This window comes from Miniopterus schreibersii, assembly GCF_964146895.1.
Source record: "Miniopterus schreibersii genome assembly, chromosome: 12".
Taxonomy (NCBI): Eukaryota; Metazoa; Chordata; class Mammalia; order Chiroptera; family Miniopteridae; genus Miniopterus; species Miniopterus schreibersii.
The window spans coordinates 3,087,921-3,114,607 of NC_138112.1; the positions used below are offsets into that span (position 1 = coordinate 3,087,921).

Here is a 26,687-nt window from a genome sequence, read left to right on the forward strand (position 1 = left end):
TGCCAGGGAAGGACTATAACGAAATATAAATGCTAAAAAGGACATACAAAGAGTCGTGGAACTATTCCATAGAGATTTTGCTTAAATTTTGATTGGACCGCTTTAGGGGGAATTGCATGATCCACGGTCCTTGTCCTGATTGGAGAGTTACCTAAGTGAGCAGAAATTCACCGCCCAGCGTTGCCACCCACGGCCGCGGGAGGCCGCCCCAGGCGCGGTTCCTGAGACCATAGACAACCGGCCCCCGAGCGCCCAGAGAGGCTTTTCCGCGCCGCTGGGGGTCCTGGGCTCCTTCCCTGGAGGAGCCGTGACGCGCCAGGGAGCGGAGAAGGTCTCGCGAGAGCGACAGCAAGTCCCGCGGTTTTTAAGGTTTACTTATTTATTTATTTTTACCTAGCGACGCGCAGCAGGCGGGCTTCTCCGAGCGGAGTCCCCGAGTGGCGCGGCCGGAGACTGCAGCGAGACCCCCGCCGCCGGCCGGGGTTCCGCCCACAGAGGGGAGACGGATCCGGAGGGGCTGCAGGTGACCCGCTCCTGGCCCGAGAGCTGCCTCTCTCCCCGCGGGGTGCGAGAGGACGCCCCTCCGCTGCTCAGGCTCCCCCGCTTTTCTCGGCTCCGAGACGCTGCCCCTGGAGTCCCTCCTTTCTCGACCCATCATCCTGCTGCTTTTACCCCTCAAGATGCTTAAGGGCGACCCGACCAGCTCGACGGGGCGGGGGCAGAGATGGAGATGGGGGTTTGTTCTCAGGATCGGGTGGGACTGAGGCCGGAGTTGCCCTCTCCCGGTAAACGAGGCAACCCCAGAGACACAACTCCTTCTAGAGCCCTCCAGCCTCCCCCGGGGAACCTCGACAGCCCTGGGAAAGCGGACGGAACCGAGGGAGAGCCGCCCGCTGCGGCGGAGCGCGAGCCCCTGGGCGGGCGGTCCTCGCCCGGGACCTGGGCCCGGGGGCTGCCGCTGCCGCCCCGCCCGCACCCGCCTCTGACTGAGCTGCGTGACCTGGCCGAGAGGCCCGAGGGAGAGCCTGGGGGAGGGAGTGTCTTGTAAAATTGGTGTCTCGGGTAAGGAAGAGGATCAGGGCTGGTTTGGAATCGCACCTCTCCACGGAGTGCCTAATGTCGCATCGTCTGAGGTATGTAATCACGTCTCCTTTTGCCTAGACCAAGATTGTTGAAAACCAGACCTACGATGAGCGTCTAGAGATTAACGACTCTGAAGAGGTTGCAAGTATTTATACTCCAACCCCAAGATACAGAGGTAAGAGAGGAGTGAGGAGGAAAGAAAAAAAAGGTTCTCAGGACAAAGCAGGATGGGTTCATGATTATCTTCAAGAAATTCCTATTTTGTAATAGCAAATGTTCACTTTCCGAGTCAACTTACTTCACTGGCCATTGTTTGTGTTTTCTCACTAAGAGGAAGAAAACACAGCCAGCCAGGTTTCGGGGGTCTTCCTCCAACCTGATCAGTGCTCCCAACCACCATTTACTTTATGCTACTGGTCCACTGTGCTCACAACCATGTGTGGGGTTCATGGTGTGTGTGTGTTTTTAACTTATTAAAACTGTTTTGCTCAGTTTTTTAAAATTTATCTTTATTGTTGAGAGTATTACAGGTGTCCCATTTTCCCCCCCAATTGACCCCCTCCACTTCGCTCCCACCCCCTTCCCAGGCCTTCACCCAGTTATTGACTGTGTCCATGGGTTATGCATATGTGCATATAACTTCTTTGGTTAATCTCTTCCCAGCCACCACCACCCCTTCCCTCTTTCCTCTGAAATATGATCATCTGTTGCATGTGTCAATGTCTGTGGATCTATTTAGTTTGTCAGATTCTTTTGTTCATTAGCTTCTTATTAAAGAAGACCCTTCAACATTTCCTGTAGTGCTGATGGTGGTGATGAACTCCTTTAGCTTTTTCTTATCTGTGAAGGTCTTTATCTGACCTTCAGTTTTAAATGATAGCTTTGCTGGGTAGAGTAGTCTTGGTTGTAGTTCCATGTTTTTCATCACTTTGAATATTTCTTGCCACTCCCTTCTAGCCTGCAAGGTTTCTGTTGAGAAATCAGCTGACAGTCATATAGGTGCTCCCTAGTAGGTAACTAACTGCTTTTCTCTTGCTGCTTTTAAGATTCTCTCTTTGTCTTTAACCTTTGGCATTTTAATTATGTGTCTTGCTGTGGTCCTCTTTGAGTTCCTCTTGTTTGGGACCCTCTGTGCTTCCTGGACTTGTAAGTCTGTTTCTTTCCCCAGGTAGGGGAAGTTTGCTATAATTATTTTTTCAAATAGGTTTTCAATTTCTTGCTCTCTTTCGTCTCCTTCTGGCACCCCAATAATGCAAATGTTGGGCCTCTTGAAGTTGCCCCAGAGGCTCCTTATATTTCTAGATTCCTTTTTCTTTTTGCTCTTCTGGTTGGGTGTTTTTGTTTCCTCATGTTCCAAATTGCTGATTTGATTCTCAGCATCCTCTACTGTTGATTCCCTGTAAATTATTCTTCATTTCAATTTGTGTAGCCTTCATTTCAAATTGATACTTTATTATGTCATTGATTTTCTCATTGTTTTCGTAATAATATGCTTGAGTATCCTTATAAACAAAATTCTGAACTCTGTATCTGTTAGCTTGCTTGGATCTATTTCATTTAGTTCCTCTTCTAGAGATTTCTTCTGTTCTTTCTTTTATGACATGTTTCTTTGCCTCCACATTTTGGCTGCTTCCAGGTGTTTGTTTCTGTGTATTAGGTAGAGCTGCTATGTCTCCTGGAATTTGTAGACTGGCTTTGTGTAGTAGGTGTCTTGCAGGGTCCAGTGGCTCAGCCTCCCCAGTCACCTGAGCTGAGCCTTCTAGGTGCTCCCCTGTGTGGGCTGGGTGCACTGACCAGTTGTAATTGAGCCTTGGTTGCTGTTGGCATCACTGGGAGGAATTGGCCCCCTGGCCAATCAGCTGTGAGGATCAGCTGCAGCTGCAGCCGAAGAGCTGCTGTGCTAGTGACACCCCTATGGAGCAGGATTTACTTCAGTGGAGCTTTGGTGTTCACCAAGTGCGCCTCTTGAGTGTCACTCATGGATGTGGTAGGGTTGTAATCCAGCGTGGTTAAGTCTGACCATCAGGTGCATTGTCTCTGGGGCTTCCTGGGAGGTGCAAAGTCAGCCTGTGCCAGTGCCTTGCCCACGGCCACCCAGCCTGAGCTACACAGCAAACTGTAGTTGGCAGCTACTTGTGCTGGGCTTGGAGGTGCCCAGGAGAGGCCAAGCTATGAACCAATACAGGCTGCTGCTTGCCAGGCCTGGGGCCACTTAATGAAGCTGTATGGGGCCCGCTGCTGCTTGTTTGAGAGATTTTAGGAAAGTCCTAAGCATGAGGCTCGAGAGGCCACTTGCACAGAAAAGCCCCTGGAAATAGCCTGGATGAGCTTGCAGGTGGGGAGGGGCCAAAGGTGTGAGTCAGGTGCTGGCGATTCAAATATGGCTCCTGCCTGGCGGCTGTGTGGGGGGAGGACGTTCCAAAGGAGCCATGGCCTCTGCCAGCTCTTCTGCCTGGAGAAAGCTGCCCCTCCTGCTCTCGCCCCAATTTCAGGCAGGTTAGTTCCTCCCCAAGTGTCCCGGTTTCCTCTCAAGCTGCTGCCCGGCGCTGGGCTCAGAGGAGCTTTAAGAGGAGCTACTGGGGCTCCCACAGCCTCCGTGACCCTCAGCGACAGTCCCACTGGTTTCACAGCCCAGAGTTGTGGGGACATCTCTTCCCGGCCCTGGAGCCCTGGGCTGGGGGCCTGATGTGGGGCTGGGACCCCTCCCTCCTCCGGGAAACTTCTACTGCCGAGATGTCCCTCCCGGGTTTAAACTGTAGCACCGGGTGTGGGTCTCGATCCAGCCCCGATCTGCCCGCGTCTCCGCCCTTCCTACCAGTCTGGATGCTTTTTCAGTTCCCTGGTTGTAGGGCTTCTGTTTAGCTAGATTTCAGGAGGTTTTTAGTGATGATGTTCTGTATTTTAGTTGTAATTTTGATGTGTTTATGGGAGGCGGCGGGTACAGCTGTTACCTGTGCCACCATTTTGTTTCCTCTCCTTGCTCATTTTTGAAGATGCTTCAATAACCTGCACTTAACCTGCAATCCCAATAAAAATATCAATGGGATATTTTAAGAGGACTTGATACCATCATTTATTCAACAATGCATTTTTGAATACATACTATATGTCAGCCTTATGCTTGGCATTGTGTTTAATTGGAATTTAGTTGATTTAGAAATCATGCCAGTTAATATCTTACATCTGGTTATGAATATTTTGGGTTAATTGTTCAGAATATTTTTGTCACTTTATGGGCACTGATTCAGATTTATATTTGTGACTATAATTGGACAGGATCTGGGTCAGTTTCTTTTATCTAAGTTCTTTCATTTGATCCTTACAACAGTCCTGAGTGAGAAGTATTACTGACCTCATTTAGAGGTGGGAATACTGAGACTCAGAGAAGTTCAGCCATTTTGTCCAAGTGATAGAGTTGTCCTTCAAACTCAGCATTCTGACTGTAACTCCAGCACTCCTTTCATTTTACTAATTACTAACCTTATTTTACCAATTTGTAAACTAAGGGTAGGTTTTGTATTATTTATGTAACAGCAGGTAATCAGTTAGTATAATGTCTAACCCAATGCCTTAAGCACAGAAATGCTTAGTAAATATATGTTGAATTGAGTTGACAGAGCCATGGCTAGAGCTCAGTTCATATAAACCGTGTTCCATAAAACGATCAGATTATAAAATGTTACAAACTAAAAATATTTGTCTGTAAAAGTTATTTTAACAATGACATAAAGGGAAACTTTTTCTTTGAAGGACTTCCTCACCCTGCCCATCTTCCGGACAAGACTATGGCTGACAACAGCAGCGATGAGTATGAAGAGAGCAAGGTGCGGTGCGGCCCACAGCTTCTCCTGCATTTTCTGCTTTGACTTTTTAGCAGTTAGAGATGACACCAGTTCAGTAGTAAACATTCCTTGAATATTCGCTCAGTGGTTGGTACCTTTGAGCTCATGGAGGACAGTCAGGAAGAAAGAGCCTTAGACTGGACTGTCCTTCAGGAATAAAGGCTACTATTACAGCTGACTTTTTTTTTTTAGATTTTTTAATTCATTTTTAGAGAGAGGGAGGGAGAGAGAGAAATATCATGAGAGTGAAACTTTGATTGGCTGCCTCCTGCACGCCCCTCCTGGGGATTGAGCCTGTAACCGTGCAGTGTGTTCCCTGACCAAGAATTGAGCAGGCAACCTTTTAGTGCACCGGACGATGCTCGGCCAACTGAGCCACACCGGCCAGGGCTACAGCTGACTTTCTGGTGAGGAATTTCATGTAATGTAGGCAAGTGTTTTGCAGACTTTACTGATCATAGGAATCAACTGGGGACACTTAATTTTTTTAAATGCAAATTCCCAGTCTCCATCCAGAACTACTGAATCAGAGTCTTGAAAGTAAAAGCCTGGGAATTTCTGTTTTTAGCAAGCACTCCAAGTAATTTTGTTAATACAGCAAGTTTGGACTTACTGTTTTCAGCATTTGTTTATTGTCGACACTTGTGGTACTTCCACTATTTTGTGAGAAAGACTTTAATTTTGAAGTCTTAGGACCCAGCTGTCACTTGATTGTTGTTCTGTGAGCCTGGAGAGTCACCCTGCTTCCGAGAGAAAGACAGAAAGTGCCCCCATCTCTAGGCCAGGTGAGGCCTTGCATGGCCCGTGGGCTCTGCTTACCACCGTTGTGTTCAGCCGTAGCCCACGGTCCAAGGTTACGGCGTAACTGTCCTTTAAGAACAGGAGCCTCCCCCGTATTGACCCCCCAAAGAACAGGGGCTTTTAAAACTGCAGGGAGAGGGAATGTGTGAGGCAGTGCGGAAAGCACTAGTGACATAGGCTGATGTCACAGAAAGCCTATGGGTAGCATTTTAAGGCAGCCCAGTTTGTGAGTAGTGTGCTGGCTTAACGTCTCACCACAGACTCATCTTTCAGGCATTTGTTTGTGGTATAGAAGGTCCTCTACCTTTAGATCAGAGATTTTACAAAGCACAACTTTGAAGAAGCCAACGAAAGAAAAGTGAACAGTTTTCCTAGATTGACCTAATTTTATGTATTCAGCCTGAATTATTCTAGTCTTCATCATGATGTGGTCAGTATTCAAGGCGCATTTGTGTTTCCAGTTTAGTATGTACCCAGAGTCGGCAGAAAGGATCCATTTTTGAATAATCTTTAAATTGACAATCAATATTTGTACAAAGCTCCCTTTGCCAAAGTGCTTCCCATGGAACCAGGGATAATTTTGGCAGATTTTGAATTAAGAAAGAACTATAGGAGATTTTTATCAATTGTGTACCAATAAGACTAAGTCACTGAATAAATTCTACAACTGTGTGTCATCTGTCACACATACTATATAGATTAGTTAAAATCTATTTTTATCTATGTATTATCTGTGTTATGCTTAGAGGAAAATGTGACCAAAAGCAGTTTTTGATGTCCTGTAATGTGTCACAATTTTATGTGCCAATAGCTGCTTTACTGTGAAAGAAATATTAGATCATTTAAAAACTAGAACCAAAATCTATTAACCTCAGTATAAGTCATATAGCGTATGGAAACCAAGCTTTCAAAACCTATTTTTAAAGGGGGCCAATTGGTCATCCTTCAGGTCCTAAGTGAGGGCACTCCACAGGCTCCAGGCCACAGAGGCAAAGACATGGACCCCGTCCCAACTGCCCCTGCAAACCCCAAGCACCATCAGACCCCTTCTCATGGACTTGAGAGGGTGGGATGGTACATAGAGAACCTGAAGCTCAGAAAGGTAGGTTGTAATGCTAATAACAGAAGAGTCTCTTATTTTGAGATACAATGTATAGTCATTGCATTTTTTTTTAAATTATTGATTGATTGATTTTAGAGAGAGAGAAACACTGATTTGTTGCTCCACTTATTTATGCGTTCATTTGTTGATTCTTGTATGTGCCCTGACCAGGAATCGAACCTGCAACCTTGGTGTATCAGGATGATGCTCTAACCAGCTGAGCCACCTGGCCAGGGCTTCGTTATTGCATTTAACTTACGGGGGAAGGGAAGGGAAATATGGATCAGTTAGACACCATTTAGAGAGAATGGAAATAGAAATCCCATAATCTCTGGAACTGCTGACCAGAATTCAGACACAGGGTTGATTATGAACTTTCTTCTTTTGATAGTTACAAGCAGCTTACTCGGCAATCTTGCAAATTAAATACTAGATTTCCTCCCTGTGATCTTTCTGAGTATTAAGATCCCCTGAAGTCTTACCATTCCATTTCCTCCCAAAATAACAATTTAGAGTTGCCTTTCTCCAAAAGTCCCCAAGTTTTTGAGTTGAATCTATTGGATGGTTTATGCAGAGGTCTCAGGATCTCCTAAATAACAGGTAAAATAGATATATATGTTGGATAAAATTTATACCTAAACCTCAAGCAGAGAAGTAGAATATGGTTATAGAAAGTGGGGACCCGGTTTGTAGTAAGCAGGAGGAGAAGATGGCTCTCGAGGCGCCCTGGGGAGTGCTGCCTTCTTTCTGGTGATGTGGTGCCAGGTGGGAGGGCGTTGGTGAGACTACTGGGAGGAAGCAGCATAGGCACGCTCAGCTTTTCCTTGTGTGCCTCCTACATATGCCTGCTCTGCCCTGCCCCAGGAGAAGAAGAAGGCCTTGCAGCTGACACCTCAGCAAGGCTTCAGTGAAAATGACGACGATGATGATGACTCATCTGAAACTGATTCCGATGAAGATGATGATGATGAAGAGCATGGAGCTCCCCTGGAAGGGTGAGGAAAGCACCTTGACAAGAAGGAAAACCCTTCAAAACACGGACTAGGAGGACATCAGTGAAAAGTGCAATTCCAGCATCTCTCTTAATCTCTGTTTAGGATTTTCAAGTGTCTCAGACACCCAGCAGAAGTAGTTTTCATTCTTTTCCGGTTCCACTGCCTCAGTGAGTCTCACGATGTCACTTGCACTATCTGCACTATTTGTGGGCTCAGGGGTCATGAGGATTTGCTGAGTAAATCTAAATGGTGGTCCCTGACTTCAGAAAGTTCACATTCTGGGAAAAAGAAAATAAATTTATGTACATACCAAAGCATTTCTATTTAGGAAGGAAAACATACATGCACTGGAGTAGAAAACTTTACGCTCAGGTCCTTTTTGGAAAGGCAGAGAATAGGTACTACAGGAGCCCCACATTGAGGCAAAAATGTTCCCGAATGATGTGTGAGTAAAAAAACCCCTCAACCTGTTCCAAACCCTGGTGTTAGATTAGTCGTGACCCATCCCTATAGGTTTTAATCAAAATGGATTCTAAGACCCATCCATTTAAAATATAATTACTGGTTAAATAAATGATACTGTAACCAGTCAGTAGGATTCTCTCTAGCCATTGAAAACAGGCAGCACTTTGCACTGGCAAAGAACAATCTCCAAGAGACGCTGTTAAATTTTTAAAAGGTATAGAAGTGTTCATGCTTTGCTGCCATGTGTATAAAATAAATATTACATAGACCACCTGTAGGATGCACTAGAAACTAATAATAGTGATTGCTCTTGGGAGGGGAACTTGGTGGCAAGGGGACAGGTGTGGAAGGGAGACATAACTTTTCCTTGTGTGCATTTTGTATTGTGTGCATGTGTTATTTTTTAAATTAGTTGAATAAAAATAAAAATAACTACCTTTGCATTATCCAGCAGCAGGTTGACATTAAGTAAACGAAGCAAATGTTTAATACCAGACTGACTTCCTGCTTCCCAGCTTACTTCATGATCATAAATTGTAATCGGGGAAATGTAAACTTTAAGTCCTTAATCTACTTAATTTTTTTATTAACTCTCCCCTGAGCAACCTTAATAACCTTCAAAGTCATATATGTTTTGTCAATGTTCATTACATTTTATTTAATTATAATTAATATGTATTCTATGTTTTTTCATGTGTCAATGCAAGTATTTTTTAGTAACCATGCAATATTCAACTTGAACACACCTAGCCATTACTCAAATGTGTATTTTGTTTCTAATTTTTTACTTCTATAAGTAACACTGTGAAAACCATCTTTGTAAAAATTACTTTTTTTTCTCTGGGCAAACTATTTTCATGCCAGAAATTAAAATCTCATTCCATTTTTCTCTTCAAATATTTCATTCAAAAGAAGGGAAACAATTTCTGCTATATTCTAAAATTTTTAAAAATTATGTTTTGGATTTTCTGCAGCCCTGTGCTTCTCTATTGTCAGAGATAACTGAGAGGTAATTTTAATAAATTTTAAAGTTGCCTTGCAAACCACCCAGGAAAGGCAGATGTGGGCGGAGCAGAAACTAGGTTAGTCATGTGCCCTGTGGTTGTAGTAACGGGCTGAACCAGGGCTCGGCAGCACCTGCTCTCCTGCAACCTTGACTCATTTTCTTTCTCCAGAGCCTATGACCCTGCAGATTATGAGCATTTGCCAGTTTCTGCTGAGATTAAGGAACTCTTCCAATATATAAGCAGGTGAGTATTAGGCCTTCTTACCATAACCCTCCAGGCCCTACCTTGCCCTTGCCTACCTATAGTCTGAGACAAGGCCATTCTCCTTAGATTTTTAAAACCTGAATAGTAAAGTAAGTTTCTCTGTTTCCATATTTCCTTGGCAATATCTCCTAGGTATACACCTCAGTTGATTGACCTGGACCACAAACTGAAACCTTTCATTCCTGATTTTATCCCAGCTGTTGGGGATATTGATGCATTCTTAAAGGTACAGTCAGAACATCCTAAGAATGAATCCATAGTTGTTTCTTCTGACCCCCTATTACTCTACCAGCTCCACTAATTTTCTTGACAAGCATTGGCTACTTTGATATATAATCTTCATTTAATTAGAGTTTTTTTGTTTTTTTTTTAAATTATTGATTTCAGAGAGGAAAAGAGAGAGAAAAAAACATCAATGATGAGAGTCATTGCATGCCTCGTACTTGGGATTGAGCCTGCAACCCAGGCATGTGCCCTTGACCAGGAATCGAACAGCGATCTGGATCCTACCTAGATCGATGCTCAACCACTGAGCTACACCAGCCGGGCTCATTAGAGTTCTTAACCTTGCTCTCTACTCCACATTATAGTCATTGCTATTAAAAATTGTCATATATTAAATATTATATATTAAAAATTGTCATATATTTGCCACTTAATTATCCATGACTTCAGCTTTATGTTTAAGGCCCTGCAGATCATGTGTTTTCTAAGTACGATTTTAGTGCAGTGTGACACACAGGCTGCTTTCTGATGCTAGTAATAGTGATGGAGCAGAATTCTTCCTCTTTAGCTTGTTGGAAACAAGATATATGGCCTCTTCATGTCCCTCTCATTTTTTTCTGTTTTCTCACTTTTCTCCTAACCAGGTCCCACGTCCTGATGGAAAGCCTGACAACCTTGGCCTCTTGGTATTAGATGAGCCTTCTACAAAGCAGTCAGACCCTACAGTGCTCTCGCTGTGGTTAACAGAGAATTCCAAACAACACAACATCACAGTAAGATACTTGCGTAGTGCAGGCCCCAGCGGGAGAGGGTTGGAGCGGAGGCCTTGCTGGGGTTTGTAAAGTTGACTTACTGCCTACTAAAAGCAATGGCTATGGTTTCAGGACAGCTCTGTCTTTTAAATAACAGTTTTATTGAGATATAATTTACCTACCATGAAATTCACCCTTTAAAATTGATTTTTAATATAGTCACAGAATTGTAGAAGCATCATTATTTAAGAACATCTTCATCATTACAGAAAGAAACCCTGTACCCATTAGTAGTCACTCATTCCCCACTGCTCCTAGACCCTACTTCATTTTTTTAATGGTTGAGTAATATTCCATTGTATGGAAACATCACATTTAGTTTATCCATTCACTGATTGTTTCCACTTTTTTTTTTAATTTAATTTTTAAATTTTTGTGCAAAATATTACAGATATCCCTTTTTCTCCCCAGTGACCCATTCCACCCCACCCCAGGTTGTTACCACTTTCATTAATTAGGCTGCCATGAAGACATACAAGTGTTTGCACGGATATATATTATTATTTCTTTTGGATATATATACGTAGGAGTGGTATTACTGGGCCATATGGTAACTGTTTAGTATTTTGAGGACCTGCCAAACTGTTTTCCAAAGTGGCTGAATCATTTTACAGTGCCACCAGTAATGAATGAGAGTTACAATTTCTCCATATTCTCATCAGCACTTGTTACTGTCTTTTGTGTAGCCACCCCAGTAGGTGTGAAATTGTATCTTTCAAGTCAGTCCTATCTTATTGATCTGCTCCTTTCCCGTGGCTCTAGAAAATTTTATCAGGGTTTCCTATAGCCTTTTTTTAAATATGTCTTTACTGATTTCAGAGAGAGGAAGGATAGAGAGAGATAGAAACATCAATAATGAGAGAGAGTCATTGATCAGCTGCCTCCTACACGACCCATACCAGGGATCGAGCCTGCAACCCGGGCATATGCCCTGACCGGGAATCAAACCAGGATCTCCTGGATCCTAGGTCGACACTTGACTGCTGAGTCATGCCAACTGGGCTCCTATAGTCTTCATTTGGCCACTGTGAGGCTTCTTTTTTCATCAGTTACTTTGTATATGAAATAGCAGCTTATGATGAGTCACTCTGTGAAAACGAGAGCTTCTTCAGTGCCATTGGTCAGGCTTTCCTCTTGTTTTCCTAGCAACACATGAAAGTAAAGAGCCTGGAAGACGCAGAAAAGAATCCTAAAGCCATTGACACGTGGGTGGAGAGCATCTCGGAGTTACATCGTTGTAAGCCTCCCGCAACTGTACACTATACCAGGTAAGGGGCACCCCATTCTTCACCACTGTAGCCCCTGGTGACCTGCACCCCGTGAGAGGAGCCCACTGTTTCTGAGAAGAGGGCCCAAAGGCTGAGGACATATTTGATCAACCTGAGAGCCTGTGCATCCTGGCAGCTACTGGCTGAGATTGCAGACATAAAGATTGTGATTTATCTGGTATTATTACTTAGCCAGCTTCTCCAAACCCCAGACCCTGGGTAAGTGTGGTTTGCCCAGTTTGTGTTCTCCTGAAATCCTAATGTGCCAGATATCAAATCTCCCTTCATCCCAAATATCCTGATGCAGAGAGTGCTGGTGTCTCCTGTCCATGTTTCTTATTCATATTTGCCTCTATCCTCTTAGGCCCATGCCTGATATTGACACACTGATGCAGGAATGGTCCCCAGAATTTGAAGAGCTTTTGGGCAAGGTAAGTGGAAGGTAGCAGGAGCTAAGAAAGTATGGCATTCACTCTAGGGCCCAGTGTTTTCTCTCTTCCTATATTATTATCATTATTAACTTACGAACTGAAGTATAATAGATAATCAGAAATGTAATGTGTTGATTAATTTTCACCAGCTGAACACCTCTGTGTAAATTAACACATTAGATCAAACCACCGGAACATTGCTAGCACCCTGGAAAAGCCCCTCATACTCACTCGTCCCGATGTAACCACTGTCCTGATTTCTTTTTTCTCTTTTTTTCCTTCCTTTTTTTCCCCCTTTTCTCTTTTTTCACCCTGATTTCTAATAGCATACATTATACTTGCCTATTTTGTATTTTATCTAAGTGTACTTGAACTCTTTTGTGTCCTATTTCTTTTACTCCTCTATATTGCTCATCCATGTGGAGATTCATCATGTTGTTTCCTGCATTTTGTTGCTTTTTCTCATTACTGTACGATATTACATTGTTTGAGCATGTGACAACTGATTTATCCATTCTATGGCAGCCATTTGGGTAGTTTCCAGTTTGGGGATATTACAAATATACTATTACTACAATATTATGATAATATTTCTATGAACATTGTAACACATACCTTTTGGTGAACATGTATATATACTTCCTGTATTATTACTTTAGACTCTGTCTTTTTCCACAGAGATATTTATGCTATTCTAAGAAGCTAATGTCCTATTCATAATTACCCCAAATTTTAAAAATAGAGGAATAAATTTAATAAGTAATTGGTAAGATTTTTTTAAAAAGAAATTATAAAACTTGAATGAAAGGTATACACAAGATCTGAATGAATGAGCAATCAAGTCTGTCCCTAGACAGCAGGAGTCTATCTCATAGCACTGTCAGCCCTCCCCAGTGTTCTATGAAAGTGTAATGCCATTTCAATTAGGATTTTAATTGCTCTTTTTAAAAAGAAAATTGAAAATCTAGTAATAAAGTTTTTCTGAGAAATCAGTTTACTTATTGTTGACAGTTTTACAGTCCCACATTCTGACCTTGCCCCCCCCCAGCCCCTTGAGAGAATCAATTTTTAAGACTAAACCTAACCATGGAAATTTTAGGAAATAATAATGGAGGATTAACCCTATCAGACATCAGAAACACACTATAAAGCTATAGTAAATAAAACATTGGCATAGGAATAGAAATAGATGAGCAGTACATAAGAATCCAAAAGCAGCCCTGGCTGTGTGCTCAGTTGGTTAGAGTGTCATCCTGATACACCAAGGTTGCAGGTTCGATCCCCAGTCAGGGCACATAAAAGAACCAGTGAATGCATGAATAAGTAGAACAACAAAATTGGCGTTTCTCCCTCTCTCTTCCCCCCTCCCTCCCTCCCGCTCTCTCTCTCGAAAATCAATCAATAAAATTAAAAATATATATATACTGAATCCATTGAAAAACAAAATCCTAAAACAAACTCATGTATATGTGTGACTGTGAAGTATAAGAAAGGTGGTAGTTTAGATTCCAAGATGGCAGCAGATTGAGTGGAAGCTACACTGACACTCTCCCAGGACGAAACTGGAATTACAACTAAAATATAGCAAAACCATCCTGAATAATTGACTGCAACTGAAGACGAGCTGGAGAGCACCCTCATAACCAAGGAGGAAGAGTGGAGACCACATAGAGACTGGTAGGAAGTGCGGAGGCACAAGAGGGCTGGCTGGACTCCCATAGGCAGCAGCTGAAAGTCCAGAGGGAGATCTCAGCTGTGGGGGTTTCCCACTGAGAACTCTGGGGTCTAAACCGCAAGCTGGGCTTCCCAGCCTAGAGCAGCAGAACTAAGAAAGGTGTCCACATCTGGCTGTGAAAAGCAGCTGGGTTTCTGTCTGCCTGGGAGAGACAGCTGGAAATGCAGGAACCCTCTTAAAGTGCCAATGCACAAAGTTTCATGGGCAGCCACTCACCCTGGACTCCAGCAGAGGGAGGGCAGAGTGGACCAGAGCAGTGTGAGAAGAATCTTGGGTTTGGGGCACTGGAAACAGAGCTCAGAGGGCAGCCATCTGAATTCCTGTGCTGAGTCATTCCCCTATTCTGCAGAGGATGTCTCTTTCAAGTGGACCTTTGTCAGACATGCAGCTTTTGCCTAGGTGGGAGAAGCAATTGCCCCACTGACTGGAAAACCTCTTGCTCCTCTCAGTGGAGTTTACACCCTGCTATGGTCTACAGCGTGAGGCTCATTAAGAGACTAAGATCAATCACCTTGTAGGCAGAGGTGGACTTCTGGGAACTATGAGTCTTTGCCTGATTTGTTTCTGGACCCAGGCTTTGGAAAAGCAGACTTTGGTGTGCATCTTGGTCATGGACAAACACACCCAGCCGCAGCATAGGGAACAACAAGCCAGCCCAGCAGAAGGAACCACAAGCCATGGATTGTGGATAGCGTAAACGGGGTACTGAAGGCCAGTTACAAACAGCATCTGACATTGGCCTGCACCAGAGACCCTCCAAAAGACTGAGAGTCCTAGCAGATCCACCTAATACATAGAAACAAACCCAAATAGGCAGACAGAATAGGGAGACAAAAACCAAGCCCCAAATGAAACAATAAGCTCTCTCTTTTTCTTATTATTACAGCAGTTCCTTTAACATTTCCTGCAGTGCTGCTCTGGCAGTGATAAACCCCTTTAGCCTTTTTTTTTTGGTCTGAGTTCTTTATTTCACCATTTTGAATGATAGCCTTGCTGGAGAGAGTAGTCCTGGTTTAAGAAAAAGTCCTGGAATAAGAAAAAGAGCTAAATGAAATGGAGTTAAGCAACCTATCAGATATAGAGCTCAAAATACTGATTGTAAGGATGCTTAACAACATGAGAAAAGATATAGAAACTGTGAAGGATGACATAGCAGAAATAAAGAATACATTGGAAGGAATAAACAGCAGATTAGAGGAAGCTGAGGATCAGATCAGCAAATTAGAAGACAGGCTAGAAAAATCACTCAATTAGAGAACCAAAAAAACCAAAAAACAGGAGGACAGTCTAAGGGAGCTGTGGGACAACATTAAACATAACAATATTCACATCATAGGAGTTCCAGAAGGGGAAGAGAATAAGCAAGGGATAGAGAATTTGTTTGAAGAAATAATGGCAGAAAACTTCCCTAACCTGGTCAAAGAAAAAGTCACACAAGTTCAGGAGGCATAGAGAGTCCCAAGCAAGAAGAACCTAAAGAGGCCCATACCCAGACACATCAGAATTAAAATGCCAAAAATTCAGTACAAAGAGAGAATCTTAAAGGCAGCAAGAGAAAAGCAATGTGTTACCTACAGAGGAGCTCCCATAGGCTGTCAGCTGGTTCCTCATCAGAAACTCTACAGGCCAGAAGGGAATGGCGTGAAGTACTCAAGGTAATGCAAAACAAGGATCTGAAACCAGGACTACTCTCTCCAGCAAGGCTATCATTCAAAATGGTGAAATAAAGAACTCAGACCAAAAAAAAAAGGCTAAAGGGGTTTATCACTGCCAGAGCAGCACTGCAGGAAATGTTAAAGGAACTGCTGTAATAATAAGAAAAAGAGAGAGAAACATAGGCTTAAAGAATTAAAATGGCAATATATGAGGACCTATGGATAATAACCTTAAGGACTTTAAGGGAGAGATCAACAGCAATACAGTCATAGTCAGGGACTTTAACACCCCACTGACTTCAACACAGAAACAGTAACACTAGATCAGATGGATTTAATTGACATTTACAGAACATTTCACCCCAAAGCTGCATAATATACATTCCTCTCAAGTGCACATGGGTCATTCTCAAAGACAGACCACATGTTAGGACATAAAACAAGTCTCTACAAGTTCAAGAAGGTTGAAATCGTATCAAGCATCTCAGATCACAATGGCATGAAATTAGACATCAACTATAGTAAAAACACTCAAAAATATTCAAACACATGGAGGCTAAATATTATGTTATTAAACAATGAATGGGTTACCAATAAGATCAAGAAAGAAATCAAAAGCTTCCTGGAAACAAATGAAAATGAACACACAACAACCCAAAATCTATGGGACACAGTGAAAGCAGTACTAGAGGGAAGTTCATAGCACTACAAGCCTATCTCAAAACGCAAGAAAAGTTTTTAGTAAACTATGTAAGCCTACAACTTAAAGAATTAGAAGGCTCCCGTGTGAGGCCGTCCGGACCAGGGCTTTTGTTGGCTGGGAGTTTTTTTTATTGCTGCTTCGATTTCATCAGTTGTTATTGGCCTATTCAGGTTTTCTGATTCTTCCTGATTCAGTTTTACATGATCTCACTCGTGTGTGGAATCTAATAAACGAAAGAGACTGAGGAACAAAATAGATCCAGAGACATAGAAGCAGGGAACAGACAGGGATCTCAGAGGAAAGGCGGGGGTGAGGGAGTGGGTGGGGAGAGATTAATCAAAGAACTTATATGCATATATGCATAACCCATGGACACAGACAATAGTGTGGTGAAGGCCTGGGGCGGGGGCAGATTCGGGGTGGAGGGGATCAATGGGGGGAAAAAGGAGATATCTAATACTTTCAACAATAAAGATAAAAAAAAGAAAGGTAGTATTTTAAATGATTGGAGATAGAATGGGTTGTGATATGATTGACTAGCCATTTGAGAAAATTAGGTCTATGCCTCAGTCATATGCATACATGAATTTCAAATTAATCTGTTAATATGAAAATAAAGCTATGCAAGTACTATTTTTAAAAGTTGGAGAAATATTTAATACTTTTAGGATAGTTAGGTGTTTCTTAGCATAAGAAAGTTAAAAGTTATAATGGGGAAAATGTGATAGTTACTGTAAACAAAGTTAAAAGAGTAATGGACTGCCAAAAATTATATATATATATGTAACCATGTTACTCTCCAATCAAAGAGCTGTTACATATCAAGAAAAGAAAACTGAGCAAAGAAGATCGGCAGGTCTTTCCTGGCCTCCATACTTACAATTGCTACACCGGCTCCCCCACGCTCCCCATCCTCTCCCGTCTTTTCCTCTGAATACCTACTTTCTGACATACTGCTTACCTTACTTACTTTGCTCTCTATTTCTCCCTACTAAAATAGAAGCTCTGTGAAGACAGAGTTTTTTGTACATGTTTATTGAGGAACTGTAAAAGCAAAGAATTTGAAAACAAACTCTTTTTGCCTTACAGCATTTTAAAGCTGTAGCTGATGGGAAATGTCTGGAGAACTGAGTAGATAGAGTATAGTACATTCAGTGAAATGCTTATACAATGGAATCTTATTTGGCCTTATTTTGCCCTGATATGGAGAAATATCAATGACTTGTTAAGTGAAAAAAGGAAATTGCAGAACTATATACACTCTGATTTTTTTAAAAAAGAACAAAAATATTTTAAGAAGCTAATTGTTTTTAAACTTACCATATAACTTGTTTAGATCCGTAGCCCATCATCTGAGATGTTATGTCCAGTTTTTCTGTTCCTTTGGTGTCCAAGGACCATTAGGCCTTTTAATACCAAGTAATTATCAATATTTGGACATAGCCTAGTAGTATTAGTTTCTTTTTCACAAATACACACAGGAAGATAGCATGGCAGTATATTTTACTTATAAATCTTTTGGTTCTGTTAGATTATCTGCTACTTTGGTGGTTAATAAATATGACCGATTCCATTTCACTGATCAGAGAGAAAAATAAGCATGTTGTACTGTTTGCTAGGGCTGCCATAACAAATGACTGCCTCCTTGTATCTTCACATGGTCTTCCCTCTGTATTTGTCCGTGTCTTAATTTTCTTATAAGGATTCCAGTTCTACAGGATTAGGGTCCGATGTCATGACCTCATTTTACCTTAATTATCTCCTTTAACATTGTATCTCCAAGCACAGTCATGTTCTGACGTACTGGGGTTGGGACTTCAACATATGGATTTTGGGGGAATACCATTTAGCCCATAATACATATGATTTATGGTAGGAGCTCTTTTTTCTTCAGAGAGAGAGTTCAGCCTTCTGACCTTGGTGTCTCCTTGCCCGTCCTAGGTGAGCCTGCCCACAGCAGAGATTGACTGCAGCCTGGCAGAGTACATCGACATGATCTGTGGTGAGCTCTTCCATCCCTCTTCTATCTCCATCTCTGGAGAAACAAACTGTGGGCATTTGAAAAGGCCTCTTTTCTCTGGGAAGGTGGCGTCCTAGGTTACACCTGTCACTCTAAGCCACTTGTGCTGTTGGCAGCACTCTAGGGTGGTGACTGGGCTCGTTCCACTCCCTGTGGGTATCTAAGTCCCGAAGCCATAGTAACACATCCCGTCTGGGAGGGGATTGGCTTTCCTAAACGGAAATGCCCCGTAAGCCCTAGATTTGTGTTTGGTTCTGCTCATGCGAGTTCTTGCTTTCAGCTATCCTAGACATTCCTATCTACAAGAGCCGGATTCAGTCCCTCCACCTGCTCTTTTCCCTCTACTCGGAATTCAAGAACTCACAGGTAAGTAGCATTAGAGGTGACTTGAGCTGCATTGGGGATTCCTGCAGCCTCCATTGTTCTGAGTAGGCTATGATCGTGTCCTGTGACAATGGAAGATGTCTCTGCCCAGAGTTACCATTTCCCTTCCCCATAATTAAGAGAGCTGCAAATTAGGCAGGGGTGGGGCCTTTAAAGAAAAGAAAGCAGAGATGTGGGCCTTAGATGAGGTTAGGTAAGGATCTACAGAGGCCGTTCATTCTTACAGGAGAACTAAGTGTCGTAATGAATGGAGGCAGGAAGGAAAGGAAGAAGGGGTTTATTTTTGTAGGAAGTAGGACAGATTTCTAGCTGTTTTTCAAAGACAACACCAAGGAATTGTTTTAAAAGTAGAATTGGGAGAAAATTGGAGCTCAGAGGGTTGTAAAGTGGTTAGTTTTTGCTAAAATGTAGCAACTAGCATATCCCAAATACTCCATGTTCCCTCTCTTTCCTCACAGCATTTTAAAGCTCTTGCTGAAGGCAAGAAAGCGTTCACCCCTCCATCCAACCCCACTTCCCACGCTGGAGATGCAGAGACATTAACCTTCAGCTGAGACACCTCCCAGGTCACCTTGTTTCAAGGCTGAGCTGGCTCCTCCACCTCAGCTGAGGACAGATTGTCGTCAGCCACCTGGCATCCTTGCGTGCATCACAGCTGGATTGGGGGCAGTGTATGTTCTACTCCCCTCTTTGCCGGAAACACTGCACACATTCTCTAAATGCTTCTGCCTCTCTCAGACTTCCTTCCCATGGGAATTTTGCATCTCTACCACTATGGAGATTTGAGTTAGACGAATTGAAATTTCTGGGTACCCTAGGATGCTTAGGCTAGAAGGAAAGTTTAAAAGATATTCTTTTTGACATAGCAGTGGAATTATTTTCTTTCATTCTTAAATTAATTGTCAAAGATTTTACAAATAAAATGCTCTTATCTTTCAGGTTGTCCTGCTCTATAATACGAGAGAGAAAAGGCACCCTGAGCGTAAGGCAGAGATAAGGAACTTGGCCTGGTAATAGGCATTAAGTGAATACCAGTTTAAGCAAATCAGCTTTGTGAAATAAAATCAAACACCAGTCATCCAAGGTTGGCAGTAGAGGGGAAGCATTTTGTCCCAGAACTCATTTTTCTAGTGGGTCTCCCACCAGTTAATGCTGCCCCTCTTACAGGTTGCCTGCCTGGCTAGCTCCAGACCCACCTGGTTGTGGTCTCAGGGAGCCTGGCTATTGCAGTAGTCCAGGTAAGAGAGAATTGTGCCTGGGGTTAGAGGGGGAATTGTGGTGGTGGTAGAGATGGATAGATTTGGGAAATAATTTGGAGGTTATATCCCCCAAACTCCAGCCAGGAAGTCAGAAACTGTGCTAGTTACTTCTAACAAAGGGTACTAAATATGGGGAATTGGTTACAAAAGTTTTGGAAAGGCTGAAGAAACAAAAGGGAGAATGGAGGGTGCTGAAGGATTGAGAGGTTAAAGGGGTGGCATCCACTGCAGGTGCTAGAAGTGGAAGAGGTGCTATAGTGGTCTTGAGTGGCTGAGGAGATGCCACACGGAGGCACAGCTGATGTGCAGAGCCCGTTCCCACTGGGGCAGCAACTGCGAGCAATGGCTCCTGCTTCCTTTCTCCCGTCTTCTCGTCTTGCCAGTGCCTCCTGTTGGCAGAAATTAACTCACAGGGAAATCTGGGAAATCCAGCAGGAAAAAGCAGAGTACAGAAGGGAGTGGGTGGGGCTGAGAGACACCAGATGAATAACTAGTAGAGGTAGAACCAACAAAACTTGGCGATAGATTGGATGTGGGGGGTGAAAGGAAAGAAATCGGGGATGACTCCCAGGTTTTGGGGCTTGAGGAACTGAAGTGTACTATGGAGCCAAATACTGGGTATGGGGGAAAGTGGAGCAAGGATTGCTTGAGGGGAAATTACATTAAAATGCAACGCTGTCAGCCTAACATATGAGATAAACAGGTAGACAGGAGGGGATCGTTTCTTAGACTCTTAAACCAACTGTGATGTTCACATCAGGCTTGAATTGGAGGAGCAGGGACATTTGAGCGCAGGCCTCACTCTGACACCATATCTGGACCAGGGGCTGTGCTCACAAATGGATTTCATTATTGCTCACATTTAACTCACGGGAAAAAAGAAGGGAAACATGATGGAAACTCAAATTCCCCACTAGGGTTTTTTTGTTGTTTTTTGTTAATCCTCACCTGAGGATATTTTTTCCATTGTTTTTCAGACAGTGGAAGGGGAGAGACAGAGAGAGAAACATCGATGTGAGAGAAACACATCGATTGGTTGCCTCCTGCACGCACCCTCACCAGGGTCAGGGGTTGAGCATGCAACTGAGGTAAGCACCCTTGACCAGAATTGAACGCGTGACCCTTCAGTCCATGGGCTGACACTCTAACCACTGAGCCAAACTGGCCAGGGCTCCAACAGGTTTTTAGGGAATAATCAGATTGGCTTCTTTGGCTAGAGCTGAGTGAGACTGAACACTAACAGATACAGTTGCTTCCTATTATTCATGGTAGTTATGTTCTGTAAGTCACCGGGAACGCTGAGTTAGCAAATACTGAACCATGGCTCCTAGGTGTAATGCAGGGTTAGGTCCCTATGTGCCTCTGGTCACATCATCTTCTATCAGCCACTGAGTCATTGAGTTCTCACCACCAGCACTAGGAAGCTCGCTGCAGTGAAGCTTATCTAACACTCCCCATAAGACACACACAGCCCTCTCACACTTAGGACACTACACAGCCCCTCAGAACTATTTATCGGGCCATTTTAAACAGTAACGTCACCACCAATAAGCAAAATCATGCATTGAATAGACCTCAGAAAGGGCACTTTACAGTGTGAGAGCTGAGGCCAGTGGCATAGCGCCACCATAGCCTCGGATTTTCACTGCTTTGAGCCTGTCTGCAAATGATCAGGAAAACATTGCAAACACTGATTTGGGGATTACAAATAAATTTTAGCAAGTATGCGAATTCACAAATATGGAATCTCCAAATAATGGGCATCAACTGTACCTCCACCCTAACTTACTGGTTAATGTGTGTGCTTTTTAGCTTTTCTCCTTGCTTCAGCATACACACCATAGCGCTCCAGTGATCATCTTCAGACAGTGTTTCATCATGGGCTCCTCTCTCTTCTTTGACAATCTGTAGTTACTCCCTTTTGGCTACTTGTTCTATGGCCCTGAGAAAATTCAGTTAATTTCTATGCCTCAGTTAATCTAGCTATGAGTCAGTTACAATAAACACTAACTTAATTCTTAGGGTTGTCCTGTGGGTTAAAAACGTGAAACCATTAACTGCCACAAAATGTCAGATATAATGATCGTGTTACTAAGTATAAATTTTCAACATGGCCTTTTAAACTTTCCACTGGACTACTCTTCCTACCCTGAAGTCCTCATGTTCCAAATTCTACTCTGTGAACTGCAAAACCAGTCTGCTTGCCATGACTCATGAGTTCTCTGTTTAACTAAACCTTTATGCAGACTCTTTTCCTTGCTTGAAGTACCCCTCACCTCTGCTAATCCTAGGTTCTCAGCACTTCTAAATAAACAAATATCAAACACAAGTATTTACATCTTCATTCCCTCCTTTAACCTTATTTATTAAAGTGGCAATATAGGAATTCAAAAAAACCAGCAAGGACAAATAGAAAGAAAATGATGGTAGACTAGATAGCATTACAGTGTTTTTCTAAATCATTTTTTTATTTTCCAATTACAGTTGACATACATTATTATATTAGTTTCAGATGTACACTCCAGGGATTAGATACTATGTAACTTACTAAGTGATCATCCCAATAAATCTTGCACCTTGCCCTAGCCTGTTTGGCTCAGAGGTTAGAGCATTGGCCCACGGACAGAAGGGTCCCAGGTTCAGTTCTGACCAAGGGCCCCTACCTTGCAGGTTTGATTCCCAGTCAGGGCACACTCCTGGGTTATGGGCTCGATCCCCAGTCGGGGGCGTGCAGGAGGCAGCCAATCAATGACAACTCTCTCATTCTTGATGTTTCTATCTCTTTCTCTCCCTCTCCCTTCCTCTCTCTGAAATCAATAAAGATATATTTTAAAAAAGCCAAAAAACTCACACCCGTCAGGCACCATACATAGTTATTAGAATATTATTGACTACATTCCCTATGCTGTCCTTTACATCCCGTGACTATTCTGTAACAACCAATTTGTACTTAATTCCATCACCTTTTTCACCCAGCTCCCCACCACCACCTCCCATCTGGCAACCGTCACAATGTTCTCTGTATCTATGAGTCTGTTTCTGTTCTGTTGGTTTTTGTTTTTTAGATTCAATAGTTGATAGATATGTATTTTTTTGCCATTTTATTATTCATATGTTTATCTTTTTCTTTTCAGGAAGACTCTTTAACATTTCTAGTAATACTGGTTTGGTGGTGATTAGCTTCTTTAGCTTTTTCTTTTCTTGGAAACTCTGTATCTGTCCTTTGATTCTAAATGATAGCTTTGCTGGGTAGAGTAACCTTGGTTGTAGGTCTTTGTTTTTCATCACTTTGAATATTTTTTGCCACTCCCTTCTGGCCTGCAAAGTTTCTGTTGGAAATCAGCTGACAGTCTTATGGGAGCTCCCTTGTAGGTAACTGCTTTTCTCTTGCTGCTTTTAAGATTCTCTCTTTGTCTTTAACTTTTGTAACTTTAACTATGTATCTTGATGTGGGCCTCTTTGGGTTCATCTTATTTGGGACTCTCTGCACTTCCTGGGCTTGTATGTCTATTTCCTTCACCAGGTAGGAGAAATTTTCTGTCATTATTTTTTCACATAGGTTTTCAATTTCTTGCTCTCTTCTCCTTCTGGGACCCCACTGATGCAAATGTTGGTATGCTTAAAGTTGTCCCAGAGGCTCCTTACACTATCCTCATTTTTTTGAATTCTTTTTTATTTTAGTTGTTTTTTGCTTCCTTATATTCCAAATCACTGATTTGATTCTTGGCTTCATCTACTCCATTCTTTTTTCTTTCTTTTTTAAAATATGTTTTTATTGATTTCAGGGAGAAGGAGGGAGAGAGAGAAACATCAACCAAGGGAGGGAGTCATTGATTGGCTGCCTCCTGCAGGCCTGCTACTAGGGATTGAGCCTGAAACCCAGAACCCGGGCATGTGCCCTGACCAGGAATTGAACCGTGACTTCCTGGTGCATGGGACAACTCTCAACCACTGAGCCACACCTGCCAGGCCATCTACCTCACTTTTGATTTTCTGTAAATTATTCTTCATTTCAGTTAGTGTGTCCTTCATTTCTGACTGATCATTTTTATGCTGTTGAAGTTCTCACTAAGTTCATTGAGCATCCTTATAACCTGTGTTTTGAACTCTGCATCTAGTAGATTGCTTGTCTCCATTTTATTTAGTTCTTTTTTGGGAGTTTTATCCTGTTCTTTCATTTGGACATGTTTCTTTGTCTTCTCATTTTGGCTGTCTCCCTGTGTTTGTTTCTATGTATTAGGCAGAGTTGCTGTGTCTCCTGGGCTTGGTAGAGTGTCTTTATGTAGTAGGTGTCCTGTAGGGCCCAGTGGTACAGCCTCCCCAGTCACCCTGGCTGGGCACTCGAGTTCACTCCTCATCCCCCCTTCCCCCCACGTGGGCTGTGTACACCCTCCTCTTGTAGTTGAGCCTTGATAGCTGTTGGCACATCAGTGTGAGGGATTTACCCCCAGGCTGATCAGCTGCAAGGACTGGCTGTGACCTCTGACCACATGGAAGATCAGCTGTGCAGGGCCCACCCCACCGAGCAGGACTTACTTCAACAGGACTCTGGTATGTTGCTTGTAGAGGTGGTTGGGTGGTGGTTTGACATAGTCTGAAGCTGTCCACTGGGTACGTGGATTCTGGGGCCTCGGGAGGTGCAGGCCAAGGTCAGCCACCACTTGTGTTCTGCCTGGGGCCACCTGGCATGAGCTACAAAGTGATCTTCAGATGGCTGCTACTTGTTGTGGGCTTGGAGGTGCCCAAATGAGGCCAAGCTGTGAACCAAGGCAGGCTGTTGCTAGTGCTGGGCCTCTGGGCCTGGTGCCAGAGGTACAGGGCATGCTGAGGCCAGATACTGCTTGTTTAAGAGATTTTAGAAAAACCTGAAGCATGAGCCAAGACAGACCATTAGTGTAGAAAAGCCACTGGAAACTGCTTGGGTGGGCCCAAAAGTTGGGTGGGGTGGGGTCTCATGGAAGCACCAGAGTGAGGAAAACTGTGAACCAGGTTGATAGAGTCTCAGCTATGGTGCCCACCTGCTGGCTCTGTGTGTGTGTTGTGTATGTGGGGGTGATGTGTGTCTCAGCAAAGGAACAATGGCCACTGCCAGCACTTCTGTCAGAGAAAGGTGCCCCTCCAGTTCTCACCCTGATGTGGGACAATTCAGTTCTTCCCCTTATGTCCCTAGTGTCTTTCAAGCTGCTGCCCCCAGAGCTGGAGCTCAAAGGGAGTGCGAGTAAGATCATGTGGGTCCCTTTAAGAGGAACTGCCTGAGACCCCAGTAGCCTTCTGTCTCCCTCAGCCTCAATCCCACTCGTTTTTATAGCCAGAGATGATATGGGGGGCCTGGTGTGGGGCTGGGTCCCCTCTCTCCTCACAGGGCAACTCCACAGCTGAGATATCCCTCCCAATTTTTATCCATCACACGTGGGTGTGGGACCAGCTCATTTTGAATCTTCACTCCACCTACTAGTCTCGATGTGGCTTCGCTAATTCCCTACTTGTAGGACTTCCATTCAGCTCAATTTCAGGCAGTGCTGAATGATGATTGATCTGTACTTTAGTTGTAATTTTGATGTGGTTATGGGAGGAGGCAAGTACCATACTTACCTATCCCACCATCTTGACCAGAAGTCTCTAGCAGCACGATTTTGGAAAATGGACAAGTGGTAGTTGGTTTTGTGGTGGGAAGGGGTAAAGTCTACAGTTTGACTCCCTGTGGAGGAGTGGGTCAGAGGAACTGATAAGAAATAAGCCACTTGAGCCCTAGCCAGTTTTGCTCAGTGGTTAGAGTGTTGGCCCTTGGACTGAAGGGTCCCAGGTTTGATTCCAGCCAAAGGCATCCACCTCAGTTGCAGGCTTGATCCCTGGGTCCCGCTGGGGCGAGTTCAGGAGGCAACTGACCAGTGTGTCCCTCACATTGATGTTCCTCTCCCTCTCCTCCTCTCTCCCTTCTAGTCTCTCTGAAAAGCAATGGAAAAAAATGAGTGAGGATAAGTAAATAAATAACAAAAAAAGAAGTAATCCACTTGACACTGCAGAACCCTGGAAAGGAGCAGAAATTAAAAGTGCCAGATATTTGTGGTTGTGTGCTGGATGGGGCTGAAAAGGTCTGTAGAAAGACTGGATCCCCAGAAATTTTCCCTTCTGTGCTGCCCACCCACCTCCTTACCTCAACAGAATATCATCACCTGTGATTGGCTCGTGTGGCTCAGTGGTTGACCATCATCCCATGCACCAGAAGGTGGCTGGTTCAGTTCCCAGTAGGGGCACATGCTGGGTTGCAGGCTTGATCCCCAGTAGGGGGCGTGCAAGAGGCAGCTGATTAATGACTCTCTCATCATTGATGTTTCTGTCTCTCCCTCTCCTTTCCTCTCTCTGAAATCAATAAAAATATATTTTTAAAAAGAAGGTAGTCACCTGTGATTCCAGGTGGCTCTCTGGACATGAGAATACCAAGCAACTGCGAAGCCAGGAATAAAGGCCCCTATGTAGAATAAGAGGAGAAAATAGAGGAGTGAGCAGTGAGACCTCAGCCCTCTTCCAGGCGTATCCTTCTAAAGCAGGATGTTGGGAAACTTATTAGCTAAAAAGAAAAGACCTACTGATACTGACAGATTCTTTAAGCAAATATCCAGGTTCCAACGTGCCCAT

The 26,687-nt window shown here is 43.4% G+C and overlaps 1 protein-coding gene across 7 annotated transcripts; it reads left to right on the forward strand.

The window, feature by feature from the left end:
- The first annotated feature begins 205 nt into the window (after window positions 1–205).
- Window positions 206–19,728, forward strand: IFT46 (intraflagellar transport 46). 7 transcript variants are annotated; one of them, XM_081155043.1, is made up of 13 exons: window positions 206–369; window positions 1,162–1,258; window positions 4,834–4,907; window positions 6,676–6,828; window positions 7,693–7,823; window positions 9,464–9,538; window positions 9,692–9,785; window positions 10,429–10,557; window positions 11,743–11,864; window positions 12,229–12,295; window positions 18,330–18,390; window positions 18,689–18,774; window positions 19,251–19,728. In XM_081155043.1, the coding sequence occupies exons 3-13, from the start codon at window positions 4,869–4,871 to the stop codon at window positions 19,344–19,346; spliced, it is 1,053 nt and encodes a 350-aa protein (XP_081011169.1). In that variant the 5' UTR covers window positions 206–369; window positions 1,162–1,258; window positions 4,834–4,868; the 3' UTR covers window positions 19,347–19,728. The 7 variants fall into 7 exon arrangements, with proteins under 7 accessions (XP_081011169.1, XP_081011172.1, XP_081011170.1 ...); XM_081155042.1 differs by lacking the exon at window positions 206–369 and adding an exon at window positions 408–523; XM_081155048.1 differs by lacking the exon at window positions 206–369 and adding an exon at window positions 1,002–1,062.
- Window positions 19,729–26,687: the final 6,959 nt, after the last annotated feature.

Excerpts from the sequence above, each read along its gene's own strand:
- IFT46 (XM_081155043.1), top strand. The coding sequence starts at position 4,869 with ATGGCTGACAACAGCAGCGATGAGTATGAAGAGAGCAAG. Across the intron at positions 10,558-11,742 it reads CCAAACAACACAACATCACA|CAACACATGAAAGTAAAGAG; the intron begins GTAAGATACTTG and ends TTGTTTTCCTAG. Across the intron at positions 18,391-18,688 it reads GTACATCGACATGATCTGTG|CTATCCTAGACATTCCTATC; the intron begins GTGAGCTCTTCC and ends TCTTGCTTTCAG.